The sequence below is a fragment of the Vanessa cardui genome, chromosome 1 (genome assembly GCF_905220365.1).
Source record: "Vanessa cardui chromosome 1, ilVanCard2.1, whole genome shotgun sequence".
NCBI classification, from domain to species: domain Eukaryota; kingdom Metazoa; phylum Arthropoda; class Insecta; order Lepidoptera; family Nymphalidae; genus Vanessa; species Vanessa cardui.
The window spans coordinates 10,605,862-10,620,109 of record NC_061123.1 but is presented as its reverse complement, the minus strand read 5'-3'; the positions used below and the strand labels follow the sequence as shown (position 1 = coordinate 10,620,109).

The following is a 14,248-nucleotide window of genomic DNA, read 5'->3' as shown; positions in this document are numbered from 1 at the left end:
CCATTCCAAACAGTTATTTTTTTTATACTAAACGGGTTAAGTAATAATCATAAGAATGATTAAATTTAGTTCTTTCTATAACAATATGAGAATCTTGGTATATGATTCTTACTTAATAGTTATTTTACATCTCATTGATTTATTTCTGGCCGAAATAGTCTGAGTTACTTGAAAGGCTATACTTTTCATAATAACAAATTCATTATTGATTTACGAGACGCACATAAAATTTAATTGCTTATTTCATCTTCAACATATTATAATAAGCAGTATATGTAAGTGTACTTACGTTCAAATAACTACTCTATGAAGCGATTTTTATGGGAATACATCAAATGATCGGGCATTGAAACGGCGTACTCAAATATTGGCCATGCGAGCAATAAAATTCTCCTTTTATCTACGAGTGGGTTACGACCACCATAAAACGATATTAGAGAATATAAACGTCTCGATAATCGTTATATACGTGATATATTTAACATAAAAGGAAATTGAAAATAAAATATTTCGCAGTCGGTAGGATTCGAACCTACGCTCCCAGAGGGAATCTGATTTCTAGTCAGACGCCTTAACCGCTCGGCCACGACTGCTACACTTGTAATGTCAAAAATACGTATCTTAAAATAACGAATCAATCGATGTGGTTTAAAATTAAATTTAAAAAGTAATAACATAAATATTATAATTTTAAAAATTTAATGGTCATTATTTTCAATTTGAATTTCGAACTACATCAATTTATATCTAATGTTACATATAAGGAAAAATAATGACTTACTATATTTTAATGCCCTATTATAATTGTGTGCATATTTAGGGAAATCTTGATAGTAAAATGTTCTAAAACCGTACCGAGCAATATCTTCAGGCTAGGCACTCACACACTTCGGGCCGTGTCTGAACGAGATGTGCTTTAAATTTACGTCATCACGAACCATGTGTCTAATTTGCCATGTCACAAACCAGCTCAGTCAAATAAATAACGTTTTCATTTTTCCTATGCTGAAATTTTTTTACCACTAGTAGCCGCCCGCATCTTCGCTTCGCAGTTGTCATATGTTAGGCAGAATAATAACCTATGTCCTTTCTTGGAGTTTAAATTTGCTTCATATAAAATTCGGTTCAGCGGTTTGGTCGTGAAAGAGCGACAGACAGACAGATAGAGTTATTTTGACATTTATAATATTATTATAGATTATACACAAAACAATTCCCACGTTCATAGGGAGCGGAGTATGTAGAACAAACAGAAAAAAACCAATAGCCTGTCCGTTATAGTGGGACGCAGACTTCAACATTACGTTAGACCTGGAATCGCTTATGTGTATTACCTTATCATAAACATACTCGTATGATTTAACCTTTAAATATTATAAACCATCAAAATTGCATATATTTTTACAAATTGACACTATTTTACACGTTTTGACAGAATACAAGTGTTGCCAGATTCATTCTCGGCAAACCTTTAACAAATTTTGCTCAAATTAATTTTAAATATAATTGTAAGTTTTTTTATGGTATAGGTTGGCGGACGAGCATATGGGCCACCTGATGATAAGTGGTCACCGTCACCCACAGACAATGACGCTGTAAGAAATACTAACTATTCCTTACATCGTCAATGCGCCACCAACCTTGGGAACTACGATTTTATGTCCCTTGTGCCTGGAGTTACTTTAACTTGATCAAAAAATTTACATTTTTTTTTAATATTACTTATTATAGGTGAAATAAATATTTTGTTGATTTCTGACGTTTTTTTTTTAGTAACTTTGTATATATGCTATATAAATAAATAAATAAAATATCATCTTAAGGTATTTCGGATATTATTACAATTATCCTGTTACATATTAGTAAATATAATGACATAAATTGTATGATAAAATATAAGATAAAAGGTTTCGCGCCTGACATTGGCGAAATAATTTGGCACAAATAAAAGCTAAATATAAAAAAAGGAACATATAAAAGGTTTTAATTTGTCAGCTAAGTGTATGACAGTTTAATATACTTATTTGAAAATAATCTGTATACGATCTAAAACTTGTTGATGTAAAATTGTGTAACGTGTTATTAATGATTTATAAGTCGCTAAACATTAAACGCTTGAAAAAAGTATGATATAAAATCGAACATACCATGACGTTTTAAATGCTCTACAAGTGCCATTAACTCGCAAACTATCGCATTAACGCCTGTACACATCAAAGCTATTGAAACGATTATTACAATCGTATTTTTAATCACCCTGTTCGCAAATATGTTATAAACCACTTTATACACAATGGAATAGTCAGCATCTTCTCGAGAACTGCTCATTGTTTCGAAAGCAACAAAAAATACAGCTACATATTGAAACAAAAAACAAAATAATGTTACTGGAATTTGATTCCATTTAGCACGTCTAAAGAATATTAATCAAATAGATAAGATAAACAAACACAATAATCGACTGTCTGGATATATATTTAGTTTGTTGTAATAACACGGTAGGCAATACGTATTTTCCGTTTGGAAGTTGGTTCGAGTTTGCAGTGGCCGCGTTTAATCACAGCTTTGGTATACAATGAAGCGGTCAGTTTTACAAAACCAACTCCTGTCGGAAGTCATTCTTCAAGTGTCCTTTAGCTCGTAGCGTTATCGGTGAAGCGAAAATTACCCGTGCTCAGCTCAACACAGTGTGAAATGGCATTTCCCTCTAGCATTCTATTTAATGACACAGCATTATTATACAAAAACAAGACGTAAAATCAACAATATAGGTACAAAAAGCGATGATTACTTTAATTACTACTAATTACTTTTCTTTTCGTAATAAATTTAGCTTTTAATGATAAAAATTGAGACTTGACTCAGAATTGAGTTTATTTATTTCAAATATTTGGCTAGTTCTGTCCCGCAGTTTTGCCGTTAGTAGCGTTACTAGTAATGCCAATTATATAAAATAGGTACATTCCTAACGAAGAGTAGCTCCCTTATTTAGGAATGTATTTTTACCGAAATATTTTTATCGATTGGCTATCCTTGGTATCCTTACAAAACTTTGGATAGCCTCGTTAAAACCAAATAACTCTTACGAACTTTATAATTTCAATGTACGTTATGTACACATCGGTTAACAGATATGAATCTATTCAAAAATATTGTATTATCATTAAGATTTAAAAAACTGAAGAAGTGGAAACCAGCGAATAAAAAGAATACATAAATGCAATGTTACTACCTACCCACTCATTGTGCTTATAAATACAAAATTAAAATGACAATTATAATTTAATAAAATAAAATTAATAATATTTTATTATAAAAATATTTAGCAAAACACTGCTAATATAATAATAATAATAACTAGATAATTAAATGACAGTAGTTAATATTAACTTCAATAATATAAAGATAATATTAATAAGATGAAATATATATTTGTTACTTTTTTGAATGAATCAAACCTGTTTGGTTGGACTTGAATTTTTAGTCACGAGCTTAAGCCAGTGTTTAAACAACGTTATTTATAATTATATATGATTAATGTGTTTGAACGATAAATACCTCTTCAAAATAAAACAGCGGATTGAAATCTATAATTATAAAAAAAAACAACTAGGTATCTGATTGCTAATTTCGACAATTGAATCAGAGGCGCCGTGGCTTAGTTGGTTAAAGCGCCTGTCTAGTAAACAGGAGATCGTGAGTTCGAATCTCGCCGGGGCCTATGAGATATCTATAGAAAGCTATAGGTTATCTTAGATCTTTTATTTTTATTACAAACACACATTCAAAACGCTATCAACGTAGAGCTATCTGAACGATGACCTTGGAAGCTGAGATAGCAACATAGTTCACACTTGTCAAAAATTTGTTTATATATATGAAAATATTTTGAGACCTTCGTTTTCTCGTATTAGCTTACCATAATATTTTAAATTTCATTAATACACTACCAGCGTTTAACCTTAATACGGCTAGCGTGATTTTTATGCCAAAGCTGTGACAATAAATCTGAATAAAGGTTGAATAATTGTTACTGTGCGTGCATTAACGAAACATAAAACGTATTTTCTAATTTCCCCAGTAATAGGTACTGTTTTCTTTTTATTCTCTTTGTTATAAATGCTTTTTTTTTTAAATCAAATTAGATCAAAATGTCACAATTCATCTTATCTGAGTCATGTCACATATGCTGTAAGAAATACTTGTTTTCTATAAAAATAACAACTGTAATTTGTAATTAAAAACTTTTTTCTCAAATTATTATTTTCAGTTTAATTTTAAAGTTATTTTTGCACTCACTGACGAGGTCTAGATCTGTACGTAGGTACTGTTGTTTTTGCTTTTTGAGATGACCGGAATGATAATTGTAATAATCGGCTTAAAAACTTACATATTGTCCACATGTACGGTACAATAGTAAATTGCGAATCTTCATGGACAATCATTAAATGTCTGCATTTAATAATAAAGTAATTAATTAAAAATTTCGAACAAGTTATTGTTACAGTGTACTTAATTAGACAAGACCAATAAATTGTATAAATGACTTAACAACAAATTAGCAACATTCTCGGTTAAGACTCGTCGTTATGAATTAGTGCCTAAGACTCTATATGGTTTAAGTTGAGTTGAGTCGTTAGTCCTGAGTCAGAACTCACTTCGTTCATGATTACCATTTTTCAAAATCAAAATCAAAATAAACTTTATTCAAGTGGGCTTTTACAAGCACTTTTGAATCGTCATTTAACAATTATGTGAAGCTACCAATGGTTGGGAAAGTAGATTCTACCGAGAAGAACCGGCAAGAAACTCAGTAGTTACTCTTTTTCAACATTTAAAAAAATACAGTCATGTTAGTTAATACAATTATTTAAATTATCGTAGAGACTGCTTTTCTATTTGTGCACTAAAATATCTGACACAGGCTACACAACTGTCGAGTCCCCGTTGAGAACATGACATGACACTTAAACAACGATTTTTTTTTAATATCAGTCAGTCTATAATCTCTTTGGTCCGGGTAATATGTGAAACAGCCCAACCTGAAAATATAATGCAATGTGTTTTTTTTTTTACTTTTTTGTTCTGGATTAAATTTATAGGTCTAGCTGCCAGTGTCTTTATCTTTAACTTTTTAAATATAATAAAAATAAAAGTCACCAGGATAATAAGGTAATAGGGTAACAAAAACATATGAATATATTCACTCGTATATTGACATATCATTTGCACAGTATTTACAAATATACAAATCTATTTAATATTTATAACAGCTGCCTTAAGTAATGTATAAATTACTCGAAGATACATGAATAAGATCATATTAAGGTCACGTCACACTAATTGTTGACAAATGTAAAATCTAGTGTTTACATATGTGTGTTTATCTAGTGTTTGCCGCCCTATTATTCATTATTTATTTTTAAATCAATACTTTACATGTATGTACTTAAGAAATAACAATACTGTTTTATTAATTCCTGTCACCGCTACAATAGAAATTGGCGGCAAAACAGATGCATAAAATAAAGTGTCAATTCTCGACAGACTAAAAATGTCAATGTAGCTTTCCAAATTATATTCGTTGTACTCTTCTCTCACAGCATGGATAGGGTGACATTTCGGACTTCACTTTTCTAGTAATGAAATGCTAATTTATATTAAATAAATAATTCGATTGAAAATAATAATGGAGTGACAAAAGGAATGAATTGAATATAAATAGCTCTTACTTGAATTGTTGATTTCGAATCAATAAAACAATCTATTTTAATATTTTTTTCGAATTATTCATTAAAAACACTTAAAAATATATTAGGCAATTTAAAAAAACGTTAATTTTTTTATATGATATATTATATCGATTTATCCACTAAATAGTGCCAGCCGTTAAAATGCTATCGTTCACGACCGAAGTAATATATTTTTGTATGTTTATAATTAAAAAGTGAAAAATTGCGTAGAATTAAAAAAAATTGTAATTAAGAATGGAAATTAATATAAAGTTTTTATTGTTACGGAATACAACTCGCGTGAGATGTTATTAATCAAATGTCACAGTACCCATGCTGTTTGAAATGGATATTATAGTTATAATGCAACATAAATTGTCTTATAATTAATTCAGTTCTAAATGTCAAGATAATCAGTAGCAGAACTTGTTAGGCCTTCAATATCGTTTGAAATTTCAAATCATCTTACACACCGAGAGGTTTTATTCGTATGTTATTAAATTTTCAGTTCTAAATTTACATCAGTCAAGAGTTTAATCTTTATTAAATTTTTATCTGAATTATTCGCAATTATTAATCGATTTTATTTGTTGGTGAACCAAAAAATCAAATTGTAATCGATATATTCTCGATTATTTTAGCAATTTGATTAAACTATTGACTGATAATAAATCTGTTGTTGTGGTTGGAGTATGAAGCATACATTGGCGCTAATGGAAAGATATTTTTTTTTAATTGTTGGCTCTTCACAGATACCAATAAAAAAAACAATACCTCGTAATTTCGTTGCAAAATTAATTAATGAATACAAGTGATCTTGTAAAATATTATGTAAGTTCGATGTTTAGTTAATTCCTCGTATACTTTTTTATTTGTAGTAACATGTTAGAAACATATGTAATACTGACCTGTAGATGAAAAAATTGACAGACAATAAATTATTTAGATAAGAAAATGTTGCCACGGTGAAAAATTTACATTGAATGTCCATTATTTTACAATTATATCGAAACAAGATATTAAAAATTCAAATACAGACTTAATCGAAAATTCAATATTTCAACAGAACAGTAATAAAATTCTATATATTTCATAAAGTCCGAGGCACATTCAATATACGTATTTAAATGTTTAAACTAACAATATTTACATATATTCTTTTAACCTAATATGGCAGTAGTGAGGTTTGAAATTATAATTACAATACATACAATATAAACGCCACATATTTCTCTTTCTATTTCGTTAACACCGAGTTATTTGTATATATAAAAGCAGAAACATTATGCAATATTTTCGTTCGTCTTAAGAAACTTACACAGAACGATCGTAAAGTTGATTTATTTGTACCGCGGCAAAAAATTATTGCATATTGTGAAAGCTTCGAGTTTTATTGTTGGAGAAATCGTTGACGAAATAGAAACAAAAATATGTAACGACCGTGATATATGAAACGTATAATTTACAATTCAATAATCACTATTAAGTCAGTCTCTTTTATCTCAGCGCCTCATTTTAATACTCGTCACTATAAATTCTTGTTAAATTGTCACTTAGGGCATATTAAGGCCTCTTTTATGTCCACTATATTTTTTTTCACTATTTCACTAACTATGTATATTATTGTCGTCTTTGGATTGTTTTTTTTTATGTAAGGAATGTCTTAGACGAATCTCGTTAATTGCGTGTGGAAGTCTCGTAGGAAGATTTGTAGTTGCGGCAAAGTGGGTCGGTCGTCAGGGGACATCGCCCAGCAATAAGCCATTACAGCGAAGCTATGAAGGAAAAGAAAATTGTTTTATTTCCAATTAAATGAAAAACTTACAGTATCTAAGAAAAATTGTCACAATAATGATTTAAATATGGAAAGTATTGTTGATAGTGTGTTATGTAAAAGTAGTAATTTCATTAATTCTAAATTTAAAAGTTAAGAACAAATTTTGCGGATGTTTTGTTTAAAACTGGGTTTTCTTTCGATCAATATTGATTTGACATTCGAAAGAGGGAGACAAAACATTAACATGAAATCGCACAAAAAAAACAAAAATGTAACAAATAATTTATAATGAAATAACTTTTAAAATGTACTCACAGTTCGTCAGGACAATTCGCCGGCTGCTGCAATCGGTAACCATCCCGGAGATATGCAGCAACTTCAAACGGATCTACTTCAGCGTACGGCTGGTGAGCTAAAGTGGTCAGCTCCCATAACAATACTCCAAGTGCCCATACATCCGATGAAGGGCTAAACTGCTTCTTTGACAATGCCTCAAGAGCCAACCATTTGATCGGCCTGTTTTCGTTGTCGCCCAGACAATGATAATCGGCGGGGAAAAGATCGCGTGACAACGCGTTGTCCGCTATCATCACTCGAAGATTCTCATCCACACTGTTAACAAAATACGAATTATATATATAATATCAAGATCGTTCGGTTGCTCTATTTCCGTTTTAGTTCCGTTATAAGTGCACAAAACATTAATACGGCAGTCTTTTATAATATTGTTTAATTTCATCGTGTAACGGTATGAGTGAATGGACGCTTAACAAAAATATCCCCTGGCCAGCACAAGGATAAAAAAAAAACAAGATCAATTCAATTAGGCATTAGGTATTAAGCCATTAGCCCTATCAAAAATAAATAGATAATATGTAAAAAAAAAAATTAATTTTATACTTACATGCAATTTCTTGCTGAGATGTCCTTGTGCAGAACGTGTTGAGAGTGCAAATAGGCCAAGCCATCCAACGCATGTAACGCCATCCTGACAACGTGTTGTGTGGTCAGTGGTGGTGGAGGCGGTCCGTTTGCTGCAACACCGAATCCCACTCCTCGACATGCTAACAGGAATTGCTTCAAATTCCTCCAGGTCGTACTCCAAGGGTAGAGTAGGAATGGAGCAGTTTGATCTTCGATACTGACACCGAGTACCGACAAGACGCGCTCGTGATGAAGTCCGTACAACATGCAGCCTTCTTGGAGTAAAAGCGAAACCTGTATCGAAATAAAATTAAAGATTAATTTTTACACTTCATTATTGCAAACAAAGACAAAATTAATAATTTAATGAAATTGTCTAATCTTTTATAATTTCGTAAATAGTTCATTAATATTTTACCTGAACTTGAGACGCATGTTCGGCTACAGTCTTCACCAGGACTTCTTGCTCTCTACCCTCTTCGTCCGCATAGGTTCCTTTATACACTCTGCCAAAAGTGCCTTCCATTGCCACCGATCGCAATCTAACTCGACATCTTTGTATTGTCAATTCGGATATTCTCTGTTGCAAATCTCTAGCTCTTTCCTCCGCTGCCGCAGCGGGTAGGGAGGTAGGTCGTCGATAGCTGGTGTAACTAGCTGCGGACTTACAAGAGGAATCAGGTAGAAATGCATGACCATCTTGTTCGTCACTCCGTGCTCTGCGGAGCTTTCTCGCTCGTACCCTGCACGCTGTAGCAGCGACGGCGGCGATTAAGAGTGCACCTCCAGCGCAACCTGCGCCAGCATAGAATATATCAGCAGACGTTGCTGCATGCGGCACGCTGTCCACCCTTACGGCTGGCCTGTGTGCTTCTTTTAGACATATTTTTCGTCGTCGGAAAAGCAAAGCGGTCGAGGAAGAACCGGTGGATACATTGAGAGATATCGTGACGGCGACTTCGGCGGAAACAGTGCCCGTACATGGCAAATCTACTCTCCAAGTTTGTGGTTCCGTAGGCACAAAGCCCGTGCTTGAAATGTTAAACGTTGGTGTGTGTAATACTTCTTCATTTTTTCCCAAGTCTACGTGCAATATATATGGTAACTGCAACAACGAGAGAGAAACATATTCAATTAAATCGCTTAAATAATGTTATGATATAAGAATTAAAATGTGTCGTAGAGTCTATTATAGTCTAAACTTTAATTTATGTGCATAACATATAATTCGTAACTAAATACGATGGCACATTCTCCCTAAAAGGCAGCAATAAATGATCGTGCATACCTAACGGCCCAACATATCACGGTATAACTGTATCACTGCGATTGACGGACGGACGGACGGGCGAACCTAAACGAGATGCGACCCACGGCCGTGTCAAGCGGATCAAATGTCGGTGACCCACGTGATCACGGACATATCTTATATGGTGTCGATAAAATAACCTTCTATCGACATTGGATTTATGTCACTAATCTATTACCCAAGAACTGTAAATCTGAAACCGTTTAACAGAACGCTTACCGCAAAGCCATACTTAACTATCATAAAACAAATATTGTTAGTCGGTGAAAACCATTCATTTCACCGCGTAACGAGCCGCATGTAATTCTCAACACCCTCATTACAATCTAGCTAATCATGGCGCGGCACATGAATTATAAAACAAATAGGCAAACAGTTTCACCGCGGGCCCTTTGCCTTCATCAGGCATGCGAAGGCTCGTAAACGTAGGTGCGACACCGTGGCCTCTAATTAAACATTATCACTCGCGAGTCGGCTCGGACAGACAATGGTAACCGCTCATCGCAGCGAGTAACCGTTTAATAAACATTTGCTGACTACTCAAAGGGGCCGACTTTCAAAGAATATACCGAATACAATTATTATCGTCTTAGATCGGCGCTCGGATTTGAGATAAACAAATTACGTAACATACTTAAAACTGCTTTAAAAGTTTATATTTTTTCATTTCACATGAACAAAAACTAACTAGTAACTGTAAAATAATTATATCCATTTTTTACTTTTTATACATACATAAACATATAAGAATGTATATAGAAGACATCTGCAGCATCATAACTCCTGAACTCGTATAGAAACTTTTATACTAACTGTTCCGTACACAAATGAAAAGCATCTTAAGTTTTCTGTATTTGTACGAAGGATGCTTACTTTTATGGTTTAATGGCAAATTTGCGCGCTCTTAACCATTTAAAGGAACTTTAAAAAATTATTTCTCTCGTTCATGACTCGCTAAATTACATACCCAGAACGCGGTTGGATCAGAATGTTTCTACATTGTTACTTATTCTGTGTCTGTAATCAAATCTTTCCTGTTTGTTTTCAACTCTATAAGTAGATATATCATTTTTAATTTCAAAATAGAGGAAAAAAATGTTTAAATGTGAATTTTGAAAACTTTTTTTTTATTATAACAACTAAAAACGAAAATATATTTTCAAAATAACTTGCAACACCACGGAATCTGTATGGTGATTGATCCCTTACGGGCAAACTTGCCAATATTAAATTGTTTGAACGACACTTTAAAAGGCATATGCTTAATTGAAACAAATGCATTGAAACGATGATTTTTATTGGAATAATAATATAAAGTATTTTTAAGTAATAATAATAAGTAATAAATTATTTATTTATAGTAACAAATTATTTATACTTCATACTCGAAGATAATTGAAAATAATAATAAAAAAAATAAGAATAATTGTTCTTGATATTTACGTGACTAATATTTATTGGTAGTACTAATACAAGTTTATTACAACAAAGGAATTTTAGTATGAAAGCCTTGTTGTAAAATACCAAGTTTTCTTCAAATAAGTCTGTTGTTTTACGAACAAAGATTAATCCGCGAGCGGCGCTCACGGCGGATGTGAGATTTGATCCCTTAAACTTGGGCTTTCTTATTTCATTTTGTATTGATTTAAGTAAATAAATGCACATAATATTCGATTATTGATGCAGAACAAACAAACTGCCGTCTCGGCTGAGATCCGCTCAAGCAGTATTTGCATAACAGGCGTATGTTTCATATTAAAATAATAACTATATACCATTTCGTTTTATAAACAAATTGACATTTGAAATTCAAATATATTCCGAACTACTTATATTGTTATGGAAAACACTCAAGTATAAGCACGAATAACGAGATTTTTAATAATTGGATTGCAGTTTTGATCAACTCAACCGGAATTAAATTCAGATTTTATTAAAACGTTTTTTTTTTTTTTTTGTAAACGAAATGCAAATTAGGAAAGTAACAGCAATTATGGGACCTAGAACTGTTTCAACATGAATAAGTTAGTCTTATCGGAACTTATTCGAGCTATCTAAAATTCAAATAAGGTCTGGAATTATCATGAGAAAAGCGAACGAACATAGCCACTAGCCACTGAAGGCGAGTTGGAAAAATATTTCTCTAACCTAATTAAATTGAAGTATTAAATAAAGTGTGAAACTTCGAAAACAAAAAAACAAGTATTATCATATCACCTAATTAGCTTAGACTACTTTGAAACTTATGCAGTAATATCATGAGCTATTTTTGCATGAATCATTTTGTTTCATAACATTCACATTGGATTACGTACCTATTCTGGTATTCAATACACATTAGGACCATTATAACGCCTAAGCTGTCATTCGATCCATTGTTTTGTATGGCCACCGAGGTATCATTCGGTTAGTTAACGCTGCCTAATATATTACAAATTCCTACACCGTTAGCTCACTGTGCTATTAGCCATATAGAATATATTGTTAGGGGTTAATAGCTATCGTAATTCCTTTCTGTTTAGCGTGTCTATTAAAGCACTGTTTATTATTCCGTCACGTATGTAGCTGGATACAGTATGATTTTCGAATGAGACTTCGTGGATCATTGATACGTATGTATATGTATACTATATATAGTACATAATAAAGTATCCATAGAACATGTTGTTAGTTCTTTGTATGTTTCTAAGGTTTTTGGTAAAAATCAATTCGAATTTTTTTTAAGAACAACTACTGTATTTTTTGTTTTTTTTATATTTTGTCAAGTACTGAGTAAATTTCGACAAAAACAATAATAAGGTGGTCTAATAGTTACCGGTCTTCGCGTGAGGCTTTGCCATGTGAAGTGCAGCTCTCCTATGGTCGCCGGCACGGGAACCACGAAGTTTAGCGCGTAAGAGTTGATCTGCCCATCTCGAACGTAGAACAATTCCGCTGTTAGACCTGTTAACAAAAAACAATACCGATTAAGCGAAATAATACAAAAGTCTACTATTTATTTCTCAAATGTACCACAGAAACATGCAGTTGTCCAGAGCAGCTTTACTTTATTCCAAGCTATAGATAATGTTTCAGACATTCGTCAAAGATACTGAAGTTTTCGCTCAATTTCATTTACCAAGAGAGGATTGCAAGACTAAGTTATATCCTCGTATTTAAGAAATAATAATAAAACACCGCTATAAATTGCAAAGCGTTCCAACAGCTCGTGTATAAAAACATTGACCGTAGTAAGTTGAAACCGAATCTATTCAAGTACAACCGGCATTAAACCAATACCCATCAATAACATTAAAAAAAAAACTAGTAAAAAAGGATCAAATCGCACGAGTTTTATGGCGGCGACATCAAAGCACAAAGACGCCGACTACCGCCACCTGTCCACGAATCATGGGAACCCAAAAAACCTTTTTAATTCATGTTTGAGGAGAAGTACGTACAAAGATATGGTAATCTACCGCAGTCGGCTCCTGACTAAACTACTTGTAGGTAATTTATCTCGAATGTACATACAAATATTTAGTTTGTTTTGTCCACAAATTGTTTGTTTGACTTGTAATCTTCCGTAATTAGTCGGATGTGGTCACGTTACATATTCAGACAGTTAAATTACTGTAGCTGTCAGTTCTACCTAAAATATGATCTGATATGACTGTATGATTTCTGTGAAGTCGTACAAGTCGAGAGCATGCGTTATGATCCTATCGAGTTTCATCATTAAAATTTTATTAAAGTCGTCTTTTAACTGCTACCTACTGAATTTTGAGTTTAATCGTTATTATATAAAAATCAAACAGTTTTTACAATAATTCTTAATTGTTTAAACTCACTTATTTAAGTTATCATAAAATTAAAATATGTATATTCGTAGAAAGTTCGTACTACTTTGCTATTAACAACATTTTCTGTATTTAAATTTTGTAACATAATAACTATATAATAAACTATAAAAAAAATTAACAATTTAAATATTGTGACCGGTTCTTTTGATTATTTTGGGCGTCATTCGGCTTATGGCACATTATTAAACATTATAATAATAAATTACAGTGTCCTCTCCAAACAAGTTTGTAGAATTTGGGTTCGCCGGCAATGTCGCCGCACATGCAAATGGAACGGTCAATTTATAATTTTAACACCGCTAATGGTTATTTGTTTATTCCAGACACGATAAGGACGATTAGGCGTTTACGAGTGATAGGTGTTATATAATCACATACGCGGTAGTTTGTATGCAAAGCAGTCAACGCAGGCGTCGCATCGCCGCGACAAATTGCTTCCATGCTTAAACTATCACGTGCATTTAATTCGATTTATGTACGGGATATTATTGAGCTTACTATATAAACATTGTTAATTAATACCATACGTCAATATCATCAAATCTTCGTAACACAACCGGTTTAAGAATACACAGAAATCCCTTATCTGATGTCGTGATGTCGCAAGAAATAGGTAATTTTAAATTTAATAATACATTACCCACTTCTTTGAAATCTAAGGCTA

The 14,248-nt window shown here is 32.4% G+C and overlaps 1 protein-coding gene and 2 non-coding genes across 3 annotated transcripts in view; 1 reads left to right on the top strand and 2 right to left on the bottom strand.

Moving 5' to 3' along the window:
* Nucleotides 1-511: 511 nt before the first annotated feature.
* On the bottom strand, nucleotides 512-593 carry Trnas-aga. The gene has a single exon. It is a non-coding gene; the product is annotated as a tRNA-Ser (tRNA).
* A 3,054-nt stretch (nucleotides 594-3,647) lies between these two features.
* Nucleotides 3,648-3,721, top strand: Trnat-agu. The gene has a single exon. It is a non-coding gene; the product is annotated as a tRNA-Thr (tRNA).
* A 2,587-nt stretch (nucleotides 3,722-6,308) lies between these two features.
* LOC124530831 (tyrosine-protein kinase Drl) overlaps nucleotides 6,309-14,248 on the bottom strand; it is a 30,097-nt gene continuing 22,157 nt past the window's right edge. Inside the window, exons 2-6 of the mRNA XM_047105159.1 lie at nucleotides 12,558-12,685; nucleotides 8,852-9,538; nucleotides 8,414-8,727; nucleotides 7,825-8,121; nucleotides 6,309-7,507 (exon numbers count right to left, since the gene is read on the bottom strand). Coding sequence (XP_046961115.1) covers nucleotides 7,396-7,507; nucleotides 7,825-8,121; nucleotides 8,414-8,727; nucleotides 8,852-9,538; nucleotides 12,558-12,685 — 1,538 coding nt within the window. The 3' untranslated portion in view covers nucleotides 6,309-7,395. The remainder of the gene's footprint in view (nucleotides 7,508-7,824; nucleotides 8,122-8,413; nucleotides 8,728-8,851; nucleotides 9,539-12,557; nucleotides 12,686-14,248) is intronic.